At 49.3% G+C, this 22,554-nt stretch overlaps 1 protein-coding gene across 4 annotated transcripts in view; it reads left to right on the top strand.

Annotated features, from left to right (window-relative positions):
- Nucleotides 1–22,554, top strand: part of PRDM11 (PR/SET domain 11) — an 85,298-nt gene that overhangs the window by 36,176 nt on the left and 26,568 nt on the right. For all 4 annotated transcript variants that reach the window (XM_021083148.2, XM_021083150.2, XM_085010088.1 and 1 more), the window contains exons 2-4: nt 561–685; nt 1,034–1,137; nt 1,738–2,000. In XM_021083148.2, coding sequence (XP_020938807.1) covers nt 567–685; nt 1,034–1,137; nt 1,738–2,000 — 486 coding nt within the window. In that variant the 5' untranslated portion in view covers nt 561–566. The remainder of the gene's footprint in view (nt 1–560; nt 686–1,033; nt 1,138–1,737; nt 2,001–22,554) is intronic.

The following is a 22,554-nucleotide window of genomic DNA, read 5'->3' as shown; positions in this document are numbered from 1 at the left end:
CCTGGGTGGGGCTTGGAGTCAGGGCCGGCCCACATGGGGACCCCCAGGCTCCGCCTGTACCTGATCTGAGCTGGCAGAGCAAGCCTGGCTGCATTCCCTGGCAGCCCCTGGGTGAGGGGCTGTGCAGACAGGCACTCAGGGCCCATTTCATCTGCCTGCCCCCTTTGCCCGAGCTGGACTTGAGTCGGCCTCTCCCCTGCTCCCCACTGCAGGGTTTGGGGCCTAGGCTTCTGTGGGTCCCTCATACCCTTTGCCGGTTGGTCCTGGGGTCCAGGCTGTGCTTCCCAGCCCTGCCTCCTGGCCTGAGCTCCTCCCGGACCCTGACCCCATGGGGCTGGTGGCTCCAGTCGTCCCCAAGACCAGCCCGGGACAGAAATGGCATTTCCTCTTGGCCGGGCTACAGCTGTTTTTGTTGTCTGTGTTCTCAAGCGCTTCCTCTGGGGATGGCAGGGAGGGTAACCAGACTCCAAGGGACCCCCGCTTGCCCTCGCGCCACTCACCCCTCTTCCCCTGTCTCTTTGATCCTCTTCCTGTGCTGGTCCCGCCTTCGCGTCCCCCAGGACAGAATGACCGAGAACATGAAGGAGTGCTTGGCGCAGACCAAGGCGGCCGTGGGGGAGATGGTGACGGTGGTGAAGACAGAAGTCTGCTCACCACTCCGCGACCAGGAGTATGGCCAGCCCTGGTGAGGCCCCAGTGTGGGGACAGGCGAGGGAGAAGCGGGGCATCCCTGGGCTGGCGTGGTTGGAGACCCTGGGGAGAGAGCCCACTCTTTGCGCATCTCCCTTACCCTGCTCTGGGCAGCGCCAGGGACCAGAGGTGAACACAGGATCTAGAAACATCCAAGCTGGGACCCAAGAAAGTGTGAGCCCAGGTCTTTCTACTCCCCCTGCCCCGAATGAGCAGGCCAGCTGCGGCTCCTCCACCTGCCTTCCATCCCGGAGGCCTCCTGGCCAAGCCCTTGGCTTCTCTGCCCACGAGCCTCTCAATCTGATGGCATTTTGCTTTCTCTATTGGCCCCTGTCCTGGCCAGCTCTAGGAGACCAGACCCCTCGGCCATGGAAGTGGAGCCCAAGAAACTGAAGGGGAAGCGTGACCTCATCATGCCCAAAAGCTTCCAGCAAGTGGACTTCTGGTGTAAGTGGCGCCTGGGGCTATTCCTGGCTACTCCGCCCTTGGCCCCCATCCCCCACCCCATCTCTGCTTAGAGAGTTTGCAGTGATAACTGATGAGAGGCACCCACCTATTATGTACCAGACGCAGGTCCAGGCTTCAGTTAATCCTCACCATTAGCCACTGAGATGCCTGTTATCTGGTCGCATTTTCCAGGGGAGGACCCCGAGACGTGGTGAGGTTTCACTACCCTCCGCCTCAGGTCCCATAGCCCCCAGATGTACCGTTGTAAGTTCAAACCCGAACCCATGTGACTGCAGTCGGGATCTTTCTTCCGTTTTTTCAAACTTGAAACAAAGGGAGCTGCTACTGGCTTTCTTAGCGTTGGCAGGTGTGTCCCTTGAGCCCCCAGGGAAGGTAGTGGGTTGTCGCTACTGAAGACTCAGGGGACTGTGGCTGACCGGGGTGGAGCCAGGGCTGAGACTTCTGAGTCCCATACTGTGTGCTTCCCCCTGGCCTACTCTGTCCCCAGGATGGGCTTCCCATTAACCCCTCAGCCACCTCCATGGGGGTCCCCTCTCCCCGCCACAGCTGAGGCTCTCTTCCCTCTTTCCATCCCTCCAGTCTGTGAGTCCTGCCAGGAGTACTTTGTGGATGAGTGCCCGAACCATGGCCCCCCAGTGTTTGTGTCTGACACGCCAGTGCCCGTGGGCATCCCAGACCGGGCTGCCCTCACCATCCCTCAGGGCATGGAGGTGGTCAAGGAAGCCAGTGGCGAGAACGACGTGCGGTGCCTAAATGAGGTCATCCCCAAGGGCCACATCTTCGGCCCCTATGAAGGGCAGATCTCCACCCAGGACAAATCAGCTGGCTTCTTCTCCTGGCTGGTGAGTGTCTCCTGGGCTGTGCCACGGAAGAGGGTGGCCACCAACACGGAAGAAAACCAGCAGGGGGAGCCATACGCCGGCCCAGCCTGGCCCCAGAGCTGTCCCGCCATCACTCCTGGATGTGTGGATTGGTGGATCTTGCTGTCTCCTTGACCCTGCGACCCTCAGTGGCCGACGGCCATGCAGAGGAGCCCCGTCCTGCAGTGGTCAGCAGAATCCGGGGTGGGGCGATTTTCCCGTGAATCCTCACGTGTGTGTCTGGCCGGCCGTGCTATGATATTCATGAAGGGTTTACCCAAGCCCTCCTCTGGAGTGGGTGGCCTGGAGCTGGGGGCTGTGGGGATGCACACGGTGATATTCAGTAGTTTCCGGTGCTGGAGATAAAGCCTCTAATGAGACAGACTTGGTCCCTGCCCTCAGGGAGTGGACAGTCTGGTGGGGAGAGCAGGCGGTACGTGCACACATGATCGTTGCTCCTGGAGGGGAAATGCAGGATGCTCTGAGAACACAGGGAAGGGGCAGCATTCACAGTACTCCCGAATTTGGGACCTGGAGCCCAAGTTCATCATGTCAGCCGGGTTTGCTAGTGTGACCTCGGGCGAGTCATTTAACCTTGCTGTGCCAGGATTATCATAGCTGATGGGAAAGATGAAATGAGTCGATAACCGCGGCGTTCTTAGAATCGAGCTTGCCCTTAGTAATATCAGCTGTCATTGTTGTTCTTGGCCTACTTGGGTTTGGGCAAGGTGTTCTCTGGCCTGAGACTTGAAGAATGAGTAGCAGGTAGTGGGAGGGAGACGAGAAGATGCTCCATGTAGACAGAACAGCTGAGAGAGAGGAACCTCAAGAAATCCAGCGAGGCTGAAGCAGTGAGCCTGAGAGGCACAGCGGCAAGAAAGGGCAGGAGAGGAAGGCAGGGGCCAGATCGTGCTGTTTCATAGACCATGACAAGTGCCTCCTTCATCCCATGGGCCAGGGGACACCATCAGAGCACTTCAAGAAGAGGTGGACTTGGTAGGTTGCAGAATGGAGAACTGGGATACTGGTAAAAGGTTCACATACGGCAAGATGGTGGCTTAAACTCTGGTGCTTGAGGTGGACGTATTTGAGAGAGATTTAGGGGGGAGAATCCCCCAAATTTGTTGATGGACAGGATGTGAACGTGAGAAAGAGGAGTTCTCAAAGATCTGAGAAGGATTACCAAAGATGACTTCCTGGGAGTTCCCTTCGTGGCTTGGTGGTTAACCAACATGACTAGGATCCATGAGGATGCGGGTTTGGTCCCTGGCCTCGCTCAGTGGGTTAAGGATCCAGCGTTGTTGAGAGCTTTGGTGTCGGTCCCAGACATGGCTCAGATCCCAAGTGGCTGTGGCTATGGCGACGGCCGGCAGCTATAGCTCCGATTAGACCCCTAGCCTAATATGGGTGCGGCCCTTTTTTAAAAAAAAAAAAAGCAAAAAAAAGATGACTTCCTGGTATCAAATTTGAGCAGAGATGGGGGACATGGGACCATAGAGAAAGGCAGGCTAAGGGGTAGGAAGATCATTCATTAATCATTAAATAGATGCTGCTTGAGTCTCCTTTGTGCCAAGCAGTGGGCTGGCTCTGGGGACAAGATAGTGAACCAGATTGGATATCCATCCTGCCTTCATAGAGTTGACTCTGGGGAAGACAGAATGAAGTAAAAAATAAGAACAAAATTAAAGATAAATAAATGCAAAATTATTTTATAAAATGTAAAATTATGACTCTGAAAGGTCATGGAGAGACAGTGAGACTAGGAGGAAAGTGGACAACCAGGGGATTTGATGTGGCCAGAAGTCAAGGAAAGCTTCCTGAATGCTGAGCTGTGATGGAAGGAAGAGAATGATGCCCACCAGGTGAGGACTGGTGAAGGTCATTGAGACGGATGGATGGAACCGCATGAGCAAAGTTGCTTTGGCAGGAGAGAGCACAGTCTGTTTGAGCAAGTGCAAGGTCAGTGTGCCTACAGATCAGCAACACAGGGACCTTGAAGAGACAGGGGCCTGGTCATACAGGGCCCAGTGGGCCAACGTGATACCTTCATTCTCTCTCTCTCTCTTTTTTTTTTTTTTGTCTTTTGTCTTTTTAGGGCTGTGGATGCAACACATGGAGGTTCCCAGGCTAGCGGTCTAATCGGAGATGTTGCTGCTGGCCTACACCACAGCCACAGCAACTCGGGATCTGAGCCACATCTATGGCCTACACCACAGCGCACAGCAACTTCAGATCCTTAACCCATTGAGCGAGGCCAGGGATTGAACCTGCAACCTTATGGTTCCTAGTCGGATTCATTTCCACTGCGCCATGATGGGAACTCTATTCTTCATTCTCTATTTTAGGAGCAATGAGAAGCTTTCATTTGTGTTTTGAAAGGGGGACTGGCCGCAGGCTGCAGAACTGATAGGGTAGAGGCATCGGTCAAGAATGGACATCGGAGGAGTTACCTTCATGGCTCAGTGGTTAACGAACCTGACTAGGATCCATGAGGTTGCAGGTTCGATCCCTGGCCTCGCTCAATGGGTTAGGGATCTGGCATGGCCATGAGCTGTGGTGTAGGTCGCAGACGTGGCTTGGATCCCAAGTTGCTGTGGCTGTGATGTAGGCTGGCAGCTGTCACTCAAGCAAAAGAAAAAAAAAACGATATCCACACCCCAGTCAGAGGGCTGTGGTCATTCTCTAAGTTGGCGATGGCGGAGGCTTGGGCTAGGGTGGGGCAGAGACATCAAGTGAACTGGGTTCTGAACTATTTCAGAGAGGAGAGAGATTTGACTGGAGGAGAGACTAAACGAGCCTACTTATGGGAGAGGGAAGTGTCAAGAAAACTCCCGCAGTGTTCCTCCCCTACCGGTCAGGACTGGTGTCTTTCTGGGAGGAGAAGGGGGGACTGCTGGAAGGGGGCTGCCGGGGAAGGAGAGATCCTATTTTGGTTGTGGAATTTGGGGTTTGAAATGATGTCAAGATCTCCAAGTGGGCGATATCAACTAGGCAGTTACATACATGGGTTCAGAGTTTGGAAAGGATGTCTGGAGATGTCACTTAGTCACTTGTGCATAGGCAGTCACGTGCATAGGCGGGTGGGAGGGCAGCCCTCGGGGAGAACAAGCTGAGCGAGAGGCGTTGAGGACTTAAGGTCTAAGCTTTGAGGCACTTCAATAGTTAGCAGTCCAGAAGGGGTTCTCCATCCTGCACAGAGACAGCAAGAGCAGCCTGAGAGGTGGGACAGCCAGGATGTCCAACAGTGTCCAACTCCGATGAGAAGCCAAGCAAGAGAAGGGCTCAAGGAGTTCCCGTTGTGGTGCAGTGGTTAACGAATCCGACTAGGAATCAAGAGATTGCGGGTTCGATCCCTGGCCTTGCTCAGTGGGTTAAGGATCCGGCATTGCAGTGAGTTGTGGTGTAGGTTGCAGACGCAGCTCGGATCCTGCGTTGCTGTGGCTCTGGCGTAGACTGGTGGCTACAGCTCCGATTCGACCCCTAGCCTGGGAACCTCCATATGCCGCAGGAGCGGCCCTAGAAAAGGCAAAAAGACCAAAAAAAAAAAAAAAAAAAAAAAAAAAAAGAGAGAGAGAGAGAGAAGGGCTCAAGAACGTCCCCTGGGTTGAGTGCCAGGGAAGTCACTGGTGACTTCAGCGAGAGCTGTTCCTCTAAGACAGTGGTTGCCAACCTGGGGCACGTTATTACCTCCGACCCATTTCTGGGTATTTGGAAATGTCTGGAGACATTTTTGGCCATCACAACTTCAGATGGGGATCTGCTACGGGCATCTAGAAAGTAGAGGCCAGGGATGCCGCTAAACCATTAATAAGGCATAGGACAGCCTCCTACAACAAAAAATGATCTGGCCTCCCTTGTCAATGGTACCGGGGTTGAGAAGTCCTGCAGAAGAGTAATGAGATGGGCTTAGAATGAGGTGACTGGTATAGTCGCTTCTCAGAGGTTTGATTAGAGATAAGAAGTGGAGGAGAAAGACAGGAAGGGTGATGACTGAAGGAAGACTGGGGTCAAGGGAGTTTGTTAATAAGACATGAACTTCCTTAAAAAAAAAAAAAAAACACCCAATGGAGGGAGACCTGCTGAAGAAATGATTGAATACGTAATAGAGATGAGGCGTGATGGATACGCTTTTATGTTATCTGGGAAGGTGCTCATAGAGCCATCGGGTGTGGAAAGGAGATAGGTCCAAAGTTTTTTCTGTCCCTGGAGGAATGTCCTGGAGATGTGGAGCAGATGAAGGGACGTAAATGTAATAGATTAAAGAATGTCTCTCCGAAGAAGGTTCTGTTCTAATCCTTGGAACCCGTGAGTATATTATCTTATATGGTAAAAGGGACTTTACACGTGTGATTAAGCTAAGGATCTTGAGATGGAAAAATGATCTTGGATGAGCGGGGTGGGTCCAAGACAGTTATAAGCATCTTTATAAGAGGGAGCGGAGAGAGCCAGATTCAGAAAGAAAAGATTGGAAAACGCTATGCTGCTGGCCTTGAAGCTACAGAAGGAGCTAGGAGCCAAGGCACACAGGCAGCCTCCAGAAGCTAGAAAAGGCCAAGAAACAGATGCTTCCCTCAAGCCCTCTGGAAAAACTCAGCCCTCCCGACACCTTGATTTTAGGGTTTCGAACTCTTCCAGCAAAGTAAGACAATAAATGTGTGTGTGTGTTTTTTTGTTTTTGTTTTTGTCTTTTTAGGGCCATACCTGCTGCACATGGAGTTTCCAGGCTAGGGGTCTAATTGGAGCTGTAGCTGCCGGCCTACGCCACAGCCACAGCAACTCGGGATCTGAGCTGCGTCTGTGACCTACACCACAGCTCACGGCAACACCGGATCCTTAACCCACTGAGCAAGTCCAGGGATCGAACCCGCAACCTCATGGTTCCTAGTCAGATTTGTTAACCGCTGAGCTACGATGGGAACGCCAGTGTGTATTGTTTTAAGCCACCGTGTTTGTGGCCTTTTGTTAGGGCAACAATGGGACACTAATCCAGTGGGCTTATGTGTTTGGGGTGGGGGGTACCTGAGTGGAGAGAGGTGAGATTGAGAACAGAGACGGTGAGTTCAGGTTGGGGTGAGTAGAGCTGGAGGTGCCCAGGAGATGCCCGCATGGAGCTGTCCCGAGGCACATCAGTGTGTGGGGGTCAGCAGCCGAAGGCAGATACCTGGGTATGGGGCGCGCGCGGTTGGGGGGGGCATGGTGTGGCATGGCATGGGACCCAAGCCTGTAAATGTAGGTAGCTGCAGCCCTGGGAGGGGATGGGCAGTGAGGTCAGTGCCGCAGAGGGCGAGAGGCTTGAGGATCGAGAGCCCATTGGCTTAGGCGGCACGCAGGTCTTGGTGTCCTTGGCAGGGCCAGTTTCATGGGCAGAAGCCACGCTGCTGTGGATTGAGGTACGAGCGGGAGGTGAGTACAGGGAGCCAGCCAAGGTGACTGGCTTGTTTTACAAGTCCGGCTGCCTATGGAGCAATTATTACATGCCAAGTGTATACCACTTCTTCCTCCAAACAGTCCCGCAGGTGGAGGTGGCTGCTCCTTGCTCAGATGAGGGGACCAAGGACAGAAGTGGTTCTGTGAGCGGCACCATCTCCCATAGCTGGTACCTGGCAGACCTTGGATTTCTTCAGAGAGCGCCCCTCGGTGATGCCAGGGCTTTAAGGAGTTCCTTTGTGGGGAGACATGCCCAAGGAAGGGAAGCAGTGAATGTAGTTATGTGCCCAGATTCAATCCAGCTTCATAGACACAGAGCAACTCCTATGTACTGGGTCCTGAGCAGGAAGTTCTGGAGGTGACAGGAATGCATGATGTTTGTTCTCTGTTCTTACAGAGCCTGTGGTCCAACTGCAGAAGCAAAGGCTGAGGTGGATGGCAGGGAAGAAGACCTATTTCCAACCTAATAATATGGAGGCAGATTGTTGCTTGTGACTGTAGCACTGCAGAGGGTCACGGGGGCAGAGAGAAGGGGAGTTGGTTTGGGCTGGGAAGATTTGGGATGGGTTTTGAAGGATGGGTAGGAGTTCAGCAGAGGAGGAGGCTGATGCCTTCATAGCTGGTAGGAAAGTCTCAAGGGGGAAAAATCTCATGTCATGCCCAGGAAAGGGCTGGTAGGGTCCCCTCCTCCCCCAACCAAGATTTACCTCTTAGGACAGCCTAGACGTCTAGGCTGGGGACTCTAAAGTAGGCAGCTTCCCCAGGTTCATGGCCTGGCATGCGGCTGGGGTCTGGACAAAAGGGAGATAGGAAGCCTTGGGGTTTGCAGCCTGGTCCTGGACCAGCTCTTCTGGTCAAGAGTGGATACGGTCTGCAGTTCAGGAGTGGGGCCAGAGACAGCAGTGTTGCACCCTCCGAGATTCCTCTGAGCTGGGCGTGCAGATGGGTGCAGGGAGGTGTGGCTGGAGATTTTAGGACCCTGTGGCGGCTTAGACCTTTGTGATTCAGAGAAGTGACAAGCTTTGAAAATCTGGAGAGAAAAGATGTGTGAAATGGCTTGAGCAATGTGCACAGGCGCGTGCGCGCATGTGTGTCCCCATCCTCGACTGGGGCCTCAGTTGGGGAAAAGCAGGAATGAGAAGCAACTCTGCCTGCTCTGACCATGGGTTGGCTGAATGGTGGGAAGGGGGAAAGGTGGGCCGAACTACGGCCCCGATTTTGGACGGAGAACCGGAAGCCCCGTATCCTAAATAAACAGCATTCATTTGTCAGATTCCGTTTCAAAGCCATACTTGCTCTTGTCCATTCTTGACCTTCCGCCTGCCATCCAAGGCTCTGGCCCCCATCCAACACCACACATTTCCTTCCATAACTCAGTCTGTGGAGTTTCCTCCAGTGGAACTGATGGTGGTGCTGTAAAGATAAGCATAGCCCTTAATGTTTGTTGAGTGCCTACTATGTGTCTGGGTCTTTACTCGGCACTTCACCGCATAATCTCATTGGATCCTATCCATGCCTCGTGAAGTAGGTACTATTCTATCCATTGCACGGCTGAGAAAACTGAGGCTGGAGAGGATGAGTCCTTCTGCACAAAGCAAAGGAGCTAGTGAGTAGCTAAGCTGGGATTCAAACCTGGGCAGTCTGACTCCAGAACCCACCCTCTCGTTTGCCTCCCTGGTCCTCTCTACGTCTCTTTCTGGTCTCGCCTGTTCCTGCTTCCTGGCCTCGGTTGCCTCTGTGCCACTCATCCTTCCTGCCCATTACAGGGTCCCTCTCTGTCTCCCCTCAACCCAGAAGGAAGCTGGTCTCACCATGTACAGTGTGGTGCAGGGTCACTGAACCCAATGGCCACTTCCACTTTGTGTCTCTCCTTTACAACCCGGCCTCCGCAGAAAGGGTTTTGCACTCGCTTCTGACTGTGGAGCAAAGAAACGCCCCTTCCTCTGCTTATTCATCCTACTGGAAGTGATGAACTCCCTAAACCATTGCCAAGGCTACCAGGCTGCCCTCAGACACTGTAGGCGATGCTGCCGGCACAAGGTGCTTAGGGAGGGAGGGCCAGGCAGCCATATGGTTTGGTAAAGAGGCAGAAGACAGAAAGAGGAGGCCAGCACAGGGTTTCTATTTAAACTTTTCTCTTAGATCCCATCTGGTTCCAGAAGGGATTTAGGGCAGCCTAGCAGGATATATAAAATATAACATGATAGCGTATTAAAACTGGGAGAGAGAGAGAGAGAGAGAAGAAAGAAAAACAAGGGCGGAGACCCTAAATGGAGCCAGGAGTGAGGCTAAAAATGCATACCGTAATGACCTGGATGAGCATTTTTAGCTCTAGAGGCTCCAAATCTGGCAGCCACTGGGAAAAGGCGAGCCTGCTCAGCTGCTAGTGCTTTCTGGCCATGGGTGTGTGCAGTCCCAGGTAGTTCCCGAGGAGGTCTCTTTTGCCGGGTAGATCCTGGATGGGAGATTTCCCAAGGCTCCTTATAAAGACGACTGTGTGTTGGGACTGCTCACCTCCCATCCGCCAGCCTCTCCGCCCGCCAGACTCCTACTGTTCCACGGAGAGGGAGAGGCAGACGTGAAACAGTGTTTCAGTGTTTTCCATTTCAGCTTCCATCGTAAAATGGAGATTTATTTTCTTGAAACTGAATGTGCAAAAGCTCGTGCCACGCCCTCCCAGAACAGAGTCTGAAAAACCCCGAGTAGCTGGGAGAGATGAAGTGTAGGCAGACCGTTGCCAGGGCTTGAGACGTCAGTGGGAGCAGGCAGGTCTGCCCAAGCTGGGGGAGCTCGGAGGAGCGAAGACCAACAGGCTGGCCCAGGAAGGCAAGAAGGCACGTTGGAGGCAGGTTGGGCTTTTGTGTGTATGAAAGTTTGAGCGAAGACATTTCATGCTCATTTGTTAATTTCTACTAAGAAACTCTACCAAAGTTTGTATTCTACAAACCATTAGCGAACTCCCAGAACAGAGTTTGTAGTCTATTAACAAACGCTGCAAAAATTACTATTTTCAAGCTCTGCAAAAGTACAAGAATAGTATGGTCCGTAGCCACACAGCCTGTGTCTTCTAGATTCACCTGTTGCTAACATTTTGTGACAACTGCTTCAGTCTCTCTATCTACCTATAGGCATATGTGTGCACACACATGACACCCCCCCCCACGCACACACATTCTGGTCTTTTTTTTTTTTTTTTTTTTCCCTAATTGAGACATAGTTTCAGACATCGGGCTCCACAGTCCCTGTCACTGCTACCCAGCTCTGCCATTGTAGGTCAAAAGCAGCCATAGATAGCTCATGAATGAATGAGCGTGGTTGGGTTCCAATAAAACTTTATTTATAAACACTGACGTGAACTTCATGTAAGTTCAAATGAAATTTGAATTCCACATAAATTCTGAAACTCAAACAGAGAATTATACAGTTTTTTTTTTTTTTTTTTCCAAACGTTAAAGAACCAAGCAAAATGGAGTTCCTGCTGTGGCGTGTGGGTTAAGAATCTGACTGCAGGGGTTCCCATGTGGCTCAGCGGTTAACAAACCCGATTAGCATCCATGAGGATGCGGGTTCGATCCCTGGCCTTGCTCAGTGGGTAAGGTTCCAGCATTGCTGTGAGCTATGGTATAGGTCTCAAACTCTGCTCAGATCCTGCATTGCTATGGCTGTGGCGTAGGCCGGCAGCTACAGCTCCGATGAGACCCCAAGCCTGGGAACCTCCATATGCCGCAGGAGCAGCCCTAGAAAAGGCAAAAAGACAAAAAAAAAAAAAGAAGAAAGAAAGAGGGAAAAAAAGCAAAACCATGCTTGGCTTACAAGCTATATAAAAACAGACTTGACCCGCCGGCAGGGGTTTACTGACCCCTGTCCTATATAATCACACTATAATTATTACATTCAGGAAATTTACCCATGGATACGGCTCTGTCTCAGTGACAGTCCAGATTCAGATTTTCCCCAATTGCCCAGCCTAATGACCTTGATAGTTTCCCCCCCAATTCAGGACCCACTCAAGCACCACACATTTGCTTGTCATATCTCATTAGTCTCCACTTTTCTAGGACAGTTTCCCTGCACTGATTTTTCTCTTTTACGATATTGGCGCTTTGGAAAAGTTCAGAACGGCTGTTTGCTAAATGGTCCACAGTTAAGCTTTGTCTGGTTCTTTCCTCACGATAGATGCAGATTATGGATTTTTGGCACAGAGGATGTTGTGTCTTTCTCACTGAAGATAGCAGCAGCACGTGATCTTCGATGCTCTTCTCACTCGCCCAGTGGAACTATTGATGGTTCTTGTCTGTGTCAATTATTTCTCATGGCTTTTACCATTTTTAACCATTTCTTCTGCATTTATAACTTGACATTCTTCTGCTAAAAGAAAAAAGTGCTCAACTTTCTTCCCTACTTCATCCCTTAAAATTATTTTTAGTGTCAGTATGGACTCATGGATTCTTTTTTTTTTCTTTTCTTCAATGTATTCTAGTCCATTCCTGTCATTATTCATTTTGAGCTTGAAATTGCCTTAGATTTGGCCAGCAGGAGCCCATGCAGACTGGCTTCTTGTCCTTCTTTTAGTACGTCCTTACTTTCTGGTGCAAAAATGATATTCTAGGAGTTCCTGTCGTGGCGCAGTGGTTAACGAATCCAACTAGGAACCATGAGGTTTCGGGTTCGATCCCTGGCCTCACTCAGTGGGTTGAGGATCTGGCGTTGCCGTGAGCTGTGGTGTAGGTCGCACATGAGGCTCGATCCTGCATTGCTGTGGCTCTGGTGTAGGCTGGTGTCTACAGCTCCAATTGGACCCCTAGCCTGGGAACCTCCATGTGCCGTGGGAGCAACCCTAGAAAAGGCAAGAAGACCAAAAAAAAAAAAAAAAAAAATGATGTTCTAGCCACCTCTCCTGCGAGCTCTCATTTGTTTTAATGAGAAATGGTATTTAGAAATCAAATCTCTGGGCACTAGGTGTGCACATTGCTCCTGGGGTGTCCTTGCTTCTAAGCCTGAGCTAGGTTTTGAGGGAGGAGTTGAATCGAGTGGCTAATAGAGTCAGCAACTGAAGGAACACAGAGTTACAAGCAGTGGGTGTAGCACGTACACAGGTGCAGGGGCTCGTGTGGAGGTGAAAATTGGTAATAGGGTATAGCAGGAGCACAGGGTGTGCTGACAAGGAAAAGTGGAAGAGGATGCTAGAAAAAAAAAGTTCTTTTTCTCATGTTCTGAGGTGTTATGGATCTTAAAACACTATTAATTCATTCTTAGCTCCTCCAAGTAAAATTGGATCTCAAGCCAAAGGCTCCTCTTAATATCAGAAGCATTTAAATGACTTGGCTTGTAGAATTATTTTGTAAATGCTGGTGGTTTGGTTATTGAATCATGAACCAAACCAAAGTTATCCCCCACCCCCACCCCAGAAATGTATTATGCCGGTGAACCAGTTTTGGCTGGAACCGGGTCTGTAAATTCTCAAAAATCTATTGTGGAACGAAAGCAAAAGCATGAAGAAGTATTCTGAGCTATTCTGCATTTTCAGTATAAGCCAGCTTTTAACTTGACCTTCAGCATTCCTCGTCTCCTTAGCACTTCTGCTGCAGTTGTTTCTCACTTGTGTTATATTGAGATGACTTTTAAAAATGTATGTATACATGTTACTATAGTTACCATGCTGTACGTTACATACCCAGGGCGGAATTTATTTATTTATTTTTGACCACCATCACTCGTTTTGACAACCCCCACCCCTGCTTTTGGCAGCCATCGAGCTATTCTCTATATCTGTGAGTTCAGACTTTGTTTGTTGTCTTTCTTTTAGATATCTTGTTTATTTGCCTGAGCACAATACCCTCAAGGCCTATCCGTGCTATTGCAAATAGCAGGATAGCCATTTTTTTAATGGCTGAAAAGAATTCCCTTATATATGTATCTGCATTTTCTTTATCCATTCATCTTTTTTTTTTTTTTTGGCTTTTTAGGGCCACCCTTGAGGCCTATGGGGGTTCCCGGCTAGGGGTCGAATCGGACCTGTAGCCACCGGCCTATGCCACAGCCACAGCAACACCAGATCTGAGCTGCATCTGCGACCTACACCACAGCTCACGACAATGCTGGATCCTTAACCCACTGAGCGAGGCCAGGAATTGAACCTGCATCCTCACGGATGCTAGACAGATTCGTTTCCACTAAGCCCCAGCAGGAACTCCTCCATTCATCTACTGATAGACACAAGGTCGTTTCCATTTCTTGGTGAATCTAAATACGTGAAGTGAACATGGGGACGTGTATAACTTTTGTGTTACGTTTCCTTTGGTTGAATACCCAGAGAGGAATTAGTGGATCATTTGAAAGTTCTATTTGTAATGTTTTAAGGAGCCTCCGTGTTGATTTCCATAGTGGCTGCACCGATTTACGTTCCCAAAACTGACCAAAGGTTCCCTTTTCTCCAAATCCTCATCACCACTTGTTATTTCTTGTCTTTTTGATGAAAGCCATTCTGACCGGTGGGAAGTAATATCTCACGGTGATTCTGATTCGTATTTCCCTGGTGAGCAGTGATCTTGAGCATCTTTTAACGTGCTTGTTGGTCAGGTGTCTGACTTTGAATGTTTATGGGGGTCCCAGTGTTACATTCGTTTCCTTCTCAAGTTAACTTTGAAAGGTTTAAACATCAAAGCTAGGTAAACACAACATTTCTTATGGCTTTTAAACAACTGTAAAACCAAGACGGACTTACGCATATAAAATGAACAGAACCACAGAAACCAGTGTAATTCACATGAACAAAATCACTGTCCCGTGTTAGATGATGTTTTATTGCAACCAGTTTGCTCTTTATAGGGTGAGGGGTAGTAACTACTCAAGCACAGATTCTTTTGCATTTGGCATGCCTGTGCTTTTGTGTGTTGTGGTGCCCTGTAACTCTTTTATTTGTTTGTCTCTGTTTGAAACACTGGGAGATCTTTTGTTAACGCAGTTGCCAAGATGTTTCTTAATCTTTGCCAGAATGCATCATTTACATATTAAGTTTGCAACTGTTCTTTTTTCATTAGCTCATGGCAAATAGTAATAATTGGTGGCATATGAGCCACCAAGATGTAATGAGCTATCTCCAAATTTGTGGAGTAGAACGGGGGTCAGGAAACTTTTTGTGTAAAGGGCCAGATGGCAAGTATTTTAGGCTTTGTGGCCCATACACTGTCATCGATTCTGCCATCGTGGTGTGAGAGTTGCTGGGTGCGTGTGTTCTAGTAAGATTTTATTTATGGAGACTGAAATTTGAATTCCATGTAATTTTCACATGAGGAAATAGGCTTCTCTTGATTTATTTTCAACCGTTTAGAAATGTACAAACCATTCTTAGCTGGCGGGCTGTTCAAAACAGGTGTGGGGCTGGATTTAGCAGGCCCTGGTTTGCTGAGCGCTGGCGTAGAACAACCATCATTTATCCTTGCTCGAGTATCTGCTGGTTGCCTGCAGATCTTCATTGATTCTGGTGTGTGTGCTGGTTGCCTACCGTCGGGCAGATTTAAGCTGGGCTCCGCTGGGCTGCTCAGCCTTCAGCTATGGGCCAAGCTCGGCTCCTTACCAAGGGCCGGGTCTGTTCCAAGTGTGTCTGTTTTGGGCCCAGACTGAAGAGGCAGGGGCTCCCCGGAGAAGCTCTTTTCACGTGGAGGCAGATGCCCAAGAGGCAAGCCCACCCTCACAATCACATTTCAGGCCTACGCTTGTGTCATGCATGGGAACATCCCATTGGCCAAACGAGTCACATGGCTAAACCCGAGGTTAAGGAGTAAAGAAGTACAGGCCACCTGTAAGACAGAATCTAGGGAGTTTGCTTGTGGAGCAGCAGGTTAAGTAAGAGTCTGGCATTTTCACCGCAGAGGCTTGGGTTGTTGCTTTGGCGCAGGTTCGATGCCTGGCTGGGGAGCTTCCACATGCCATGGACATGGCCAGAAAAAAAAAAAAAAAGATAAAGTCTAGTGCAGTGTCACATGGCTAGGGTGATAGGGAGGGGCAAGCTGGGCCAGGAATTCAGCCTGCCACGGGTGCCAACTCAGTCACAAGCACAGTAGTCTTGTGGGGTGGAAATCTCATGGGGATTTCCACGGATTGATTTTTTTTTTCTTCCCTTTTTTTTGGCCACGCCCGTGGCATATGGAAGTTCCTGGGCCAGGGATCAAATCCGAGCTACATTTGTGACCTATGCTGCAGCTGCAGCCAATGCCAGATCCTTAACCCACTGCACTGAGCTGGAGATCAAATGGGCAACGTCAGAGAGAGGAGCCGATCATTAACCCACTGTGCCACAGCGGGAACTCCCATAGATTGATTTTTTTTTTTTAATGAAAGCACTGAATTAAAAGTTCTTAGAACTTTCAGATCTTTAGAACATACCAAAGATATCAAGGGAAACACTAATTTCTAGTAAACTTTCTGGCCTTAATAATAGCGGTTTGAGGATTTCCTGGTGTTTGAGAATTCCTCTAGGAGAGGTCTTCTCTCCTAGAGGACAAACCCAGAGCCAAATTCAGCACCTTAAACCCCAGCAGGTCCTCAGCAAATGCTAGTTAGTGTTGGTGGGCAACCCACATAGTAATAGCAGTGACAATAGCTGTTGTCCATTGGGCAGTGAATAACTGGTACTCCGTAACTCTTCTATCCTCGCAACCATTGCATGGGTTAGGCACGATCATTCCCCTTTTACAGATTGGGAAACTGAGGCTTAAAGGGCCAGGTTACTTGTCCAAGGCCACACAGCAGATCGTGGGGCCAGGACTTCCAACCAGAGCTTGAGCTCCTAGTCTCCAACACAGATATGAATATCTATATGCCCGCGTGACATCCCTTCATCTTCACACACACAGGGAAACTCCCCTTTCTCTAGGGAAGACTTTTCAAGCCAGTGGTGTAAGGATGTTTCCTTTTCCTTGTCTGATGACTGCTAATAAATATTTGGCAGATCGTTCTAAACCACTTTATTGAGATAGAAGTTATGTACCACACAGTCCACTCATTAGAAGTGTGTAATTCCCTGTCTTTAGTATATTCGCAGGTATGTGTAGCCATCACCACAGTCAGTTTTGGAACATTTTCATCACCTCGAGAAGAAACTTTATCCTTTAGCTGATATCCCACTCTTCCCCTCGTCTCTCCTCCTTCCAGTGCTAGGCATCCACTCCTCCACTCTCAGTCCCTATAGATGTCCATATTCTGGACTTTCATATGAGCAAAATCATAGAGTATGTGGTCTTTTGTTACCAGCTTCTTTCACGTTGCTTAATGGTTTCAAGGTGCATCCCACCTTGTGGCAGGCATCATTCCTTTTTGATGGCTTAATAATATTCCATTGCATGGATATACCACACTTTGCTTATCTGTGCATTCTCTCACAGACAGCTGGTCTCGTTCCACCTTTTGGCCACTGCATGAATAACACTACTATAAACACTTGTGGAGAAGTTTCTAGGCAGACGCATCTTATGTCTATACTTAGGCGTGGAACTGTTGAATCCGATGGTAACTCTATGTTGAAATGTTTGAGGAAGCGGCCAGACTGTTTTCCAGAGCAGCTGGGCAATTCTCATGCCTACCAACAGTATATGAGGCCTCTCATTTCTCCACATCCTGGCCAACATTTATTGCTACCTGACTTTTTGATTCTAACCACCCTAGTAGGTGTGAAGTGGGATCTCACTGTGGGGCTTTTGGTTTCTCTCTCCTTTTTTCTGACTGTCTCTTGCCCTGTTCCTGGGTTACTGAGGGGAGCTGCCCATGCTGGGTGTGCAGGTTGAATTCTGAATCACTCCATGGGGTGCATTTCACATCCGCCCTGTCACCTGCTTTCTCCTCCCTTGTCAACCTGGAAGACCTTTCAGGTCTGTAGCATGATGTATCAAGTTTGTTTTCCTGTACTTTCTCCCTGGCTATATGCCCATTCTAATTTGCATTTTTGCTGCCTCCCAGATGGGCAGATTCTCCAGGGTCTATCTCCCAGCCTTGCCCCAAGACCCTTCATGTCAGATGTAATGGAGAAATGGGATTCAGGCCATGCTCCAGATGCTGCTCCTCGAGTCCTGGCCCAAGGGCTCATTTCGCCAGTTTCACCAACAGCCAGTCTTAGGACCAGGAAGAGTGAGGCTGAGTGTGCTCAGGGAAGGGCTGGTCATTTCTGGGGCTGGTTGCAAGGCTGGGCGCCTTTTCCAGGCAGTGCAGAGGGGAGGAAAGAACTGTCTGCCTGGGGGACAGGGCCCTGGACTCATATTCTTCCTGCTTGAGGGAAGCCTGTTCTCTCCAGGCTCCAGTTTTCTCATCCATAAAATGGGGGTGCACAGTCTAATGGCACGTACCCCATGAGTTGTGGGTATTCATGCTTGTGGCACGCCTGGTGGTTAGTGGGCACATTGCAGTTTTATTATCTCCAGTTAGCTTCGCGTGGGTTTTAGGACTGGCTGCGGGTCACTGAGTAAAATTACAGGACGTAAAACCTGGGTGCAGAAATTGGGATTGTATGTAACCATGCGTCATTTACCGGGTCAAGGGGCCTTTTTGAAATGTGATAAATAGAGTAATAAAAGGAACTATGTACAGCTGTCCCTTGGAATTGGTGAGGTTGGTTCCAGGGACCTCCGTGGATACCCAAGTCCACAGATGCTCAAGCCCCTTGTGTAAAATGGTGCAGTGTCTGCGTATAACCTACACATATCCTCCTCTATCCTTTAAACCATCTCTAGACTACCTATAAATACCTAATACAGTGTCCGTGCTATGTAAAGAGTTGTAAATGCCATGTAAGTGTGCCGTAGTTTCCAGTGTGTGGCAAATTTAGGTTTTGCTTTTTGGAACTTCTGGAAAATTTTCTTTTTTTTAATATTTTTGATCCTTGGTTGGTTGAATCCGTGGATGTTGAACCTGCAGATACATAAGGGCCAACGGTACTGATTGGTTAAGTGGTTGGGGAAGGTGTGGGCATGGGTTAGATCCTGGTTCTTGAGGCTTCTTGAGTCACCCAGGGAGTTATACTCATATACCAATATTCATCAAGTGCTGTGCACATATTAAGGGGCCTCTCCTTCTCCTGGAGGAAGGCCATCGATGGACATCAAGCGGGGAACCCAGGGCCTGAATAATCTCAGAGGCCCCCTTCCAACTTAAGTATTCTTCATCCCATGTTTCTGGGCATAAGAGAGGCCAGAGTTCAAATTTGAGATTAGGCTGGACTTTTCTCTCTCTGCATTTCAGTTTGCTAGCCTGGGAAGTGGCTGGGAACAGAGGTGATGCTGTCCACCTCCTAAGCTTCTGGGAGGAGCATCTGCGACATGTGAAAGAGCCTTGTCCATTGTCGCTGGCCTCACAAATCATTTGTGTCACCGCTTTGCTCTAAGAGAAGCTGCAGAGCTGAACATCAGAATGTTTTATGGATTCGCTCAGTTCCCGGAAGGTTGTAGGAAAATCAGGTTTTTAAAAATCCAATCTCTGGAGTTCCCAGCGTGGCTCAGCAGAAATGAATTTGACTAGCATCCACAAGGACGCAAGTTCCATCCCTGGCCTCGCTCAGTGGGTTAAGGATCCGGCGTTGCCGTTGCTGTTGGTGTAGGTTGCAGACGCAGCTGAGATCTGGGGTGGCTGTAGCTGTGGCCTAGGCTGGCAGCTGTAGCTCTGATCAGCCCCTAGCCTGGACACCTCCATGTACCTCGGGTGTAGCCCTAAACACACACACACACACACACACATCCAATCTCAGCAGCATCTGGTTATGGCCCCGTTTAGAGGAGCCTAATGGGGAGTTGTTGGTGGTGGACATTCTGCTGCCAAGCAGAATGCTCCTCTCTGGGACAGTGCCAATCTTTGCGCAGCAAATTTGCTCAAACCAGCAGCTGAGCTGGAAGTTCGGAGAGGCCTCCAAGCTCATTCGGGTTGATTCTGATGAGGTCATTAAGGGGAGCCTGGGGTGACATCCATCACTCTGCAAGTGCTTAAGAGCATGGGCTGCACCTGCAGGGTCTGAACTCCAGGTGCCCCACACATTTCCTATGAATTGACTCAGGACCTCCCGCCTCCTGGGATTAACCATAACTAGGATTTGGTCCATTTGTTAATCATCACAATCTCGATCACAGTGCTAGTAGCGGCCGTTTATGGAGATCCTTCCACAGCAGTCATTACGGTAGCTGCAAGGCTGGTTCCTACCCCGTTTTGCAGGGGAGGAAACTGAAGCCTGGCCACTCAGGTTGTCGGTGGTGATGCTGAGATTCTAGCCGATTCCTTGGGCTCCATGGCTCTTAGTACCCACTAGAGGCTCTTGATGTTGGCGGTGGGACCTACGGATGCTTCTCTTTTCCCCCAGGAGAGTAGAGGCGCAATCAGAAAATGATCATGAAAGGTGCTTGGTATTATAATAACGTACAGGGTTTCGTGAGATTCCAGGGCAAGGTCCTTGAAGACAGGGGCATCATCTGGAGAGATGGCTTGGGGAAGGGGGAGCCTGAGCTGCAAGTTTTCTCTTTCTGTCTGAACGTTTGAAACCCCGGGGACAGAGTAGTATCCTAAATGGACACATAAGGCAAAAGCTTCATCCTCCTTTTCTCTTTCCTCCCTTTTAAAGGTAACCCGCGTTGAGAGTTTGAAATGCATCTCCCAGATTTCTAGGCACCTAAAAACATTCACATAACATAGCGATGTGCTCATAAATATTCAACAACCTGCTGGTGATGGTTACAGTGAGGGGGGGATATGTGGGTCAATGTTTTTGGTGTAAATGCTCTCACCGTGGCTGGTTTCAGGCTGCCAACATGAAGGCACTAAGCAAGTAGATGGCAAGAGATATATCATGACAGTTATTCGGTAGTATTTCTACTGCACAGTAGATGCAATTCCCTCAAGAACATCAATATAGGAAAGTAATCAGGGAGTGGTGAGCTTTGGGTCTGTATTACTTTTTTAAAATGTAATTTATTGAATTGTAAGTTTGTATAATTTAATTTTTAATAATGGCTGTGTTTAACAATCGGTTCCTAAGGGTCCAGAGAATTGCAATCGGCTCTCATTAGCCAGTACCAGCCAGCTCCAGCACACCACTCATTTCCTTTTTATTCACGTATTAACATATATAATTTTTTTTTCTTTAACTTGCTTGTTATGCAGAAGGCTCTTCATCCAACATTCAGTCATCCAACCAGTATTCTACCATGTGCTGTGCCCACGGTGGAATATCTGCTAGCTGTCTGGGTTCAGGCCACCGTCGAGAGCAGATAGCCGTGCGCTTGGCCTTCATTAGCTTATGGTCTAATGGGGGAGGCAGTCAATTACCACCTTGACAAGCAGACGAATCCTGCAATTAGGTCTCTAAAAGGAAGCAATGGGATGATGACATAGTGATAATGCCGCCGAGAGGGGCAGGTGTGCGGAGGTCAGGTGTGGAAGCGGGGAACCCACTTCAGGTTCAGGTCAAGAAAAACTCCTACTGAGGAGGTGATAGGAACTGAGACCCAAAAGATAACAAGGGACCAGCCAAGCAACAGTTAGGGAGAAAAAGCCCCAAAAGGGTGAGTCCGCTTGGGTCCCATTTCTGTAAACTTTGGAAACATGCAAACTGGTTCTGTACTTTGGGGGGGGGGGGAAATCCTTGCATAGTGAAATTGAGAAGGCTCCCTTCCAGCTTCAGGATGATGGTAACCCTTGAAGGGAGGGCAGGAAGGAGAATAAATTGGAGGCAGAGATGGTCCTCCCTGACATCTAGGGATATTTCTGAAGCCTGGAGAGAGAGGTCCTGGACAGATGTGGCTGGTGGTCAGTTTTGTGGGCTCTCACCGATGGGTCCAGCGTGGTCAGCTGAGCTGCATTACTCTTTGTCGTTTCTGAACACTTGAAATAGTTCAGAATCATCGTTTTAAGAGTGGGAAAAACAAGTGGTAGGCAATGTGAGTCTCACTCGCACAGCCTCACAGCTGCAGAAAAGTGAAGGCGGAGAGAGAGGCCCAAGAGAAGTTGGGAGGTGGGTGGGGACCGGGTCATACCAGCCTTGAAGGCAGTGTGACCCCTGAGTATGAATTTTATTGTAAATGCAGAGGTTGCCTTCTTGAGCTGGTGACAGACATGGTCTGATTTGCATTAATGACAGAGTGCCCCAGTAGCTCAGAGGGGAAGCAGTGGAGAGTTATGAAAGGCATCAGGGAGGTTAGTTGGGATCTGGTGCAGTTGTCTGGAATTGCTGGCGATGGCTCAGATCAGGGTAGCTGCGGAAGCAGTGGAGACAGGAGCAGTTTCGAAATCTGGCTTGAGGGTCTTCCTGAAGGAATAGATATAGGGGGCTCGACAGAGGGAGGCATGAAGGATGCCTTTCCTTGTTTTGTTTTTTAAAAACAACTGTACAGGGGGTTCCCATCATGGCACAGTGGAAACGAATCCGACTAGGAACCATGAGGGGACGGGTTCCATCCCTGGCCTTGCTCAGTGGGTTAAGGATCCGGTGTTGCCATGAGCTGTGGTGTAGGTTGTAGACGCGGCTTGGATCCCAAGTTGCTGTGGCTGTGATGTAGGCTGGCAGCTACAGCTCCAATTCGACCCCTAGCCTGGGAATCTCCATATGCCGCAGGTGCGGCCTTAAAAGAACAAAAGACCAAAAAAAAAAAAATAAGTAAGTAAAAAATAAAAATAAAATAAAAATAGAAACAGCTGTACAGAGATAGAATTCAGTTGCTGTTCATTTCATTCATTTGAAGTGTACAATGCACTGGGGTTTGGTAGGGATGATTTTCTTACTGAAACCTGAGTGGATGGTGGTTTGAAATACTGTGGTGGGGACGATGAGAGGAACAGGCCTGGGGTGGGGCCTGAGGAACGTTTGAGCTGCCCATGGGACATCCAAAGGGAATTTCATGTGGGAAATTCGATATTCCCTGGGGTTGGAGAGAAGAATCTGTGAGTAATGAACACGTGGAGAGTGTGGGGTTGGAGGTGAATATAGATGAAGAAGATGTGTCTGGAGGTGACAACGAGGCTTCCAGTTCAGATGGACTGAGAGTTCATGCTTTGAGCCCCCACCAAAAAAAGAGAGAAAAAGAAAAAGAGAGAGAGAGAAAGGAGAGAACACCATAAAGTGATCACAGAACTGAAAACAAAG

Source organism: Sus scrofa, chromosome 2 (genome assembly GCF_054392235.1).
Source record: "Sus scrofa isolate SSC_HxYL_T2T_F1_AM1 chromosome 2, Sscrofa_HxYL_maternal_Yorkshire_Landrace_v2.0, whole genome shotgun sequence".
Taxonomy (NCBI): domain Eukaryota; kingdom Metazoa; phylum Chordata; class Mammalia; order Artiodactyla; family Suidae; genus Sus; species Sus scrofa.
Note: the sequence above shows the minus strand (reverse complement) of the source record. Positions and strands in the feature narration are given on the sequence as shown.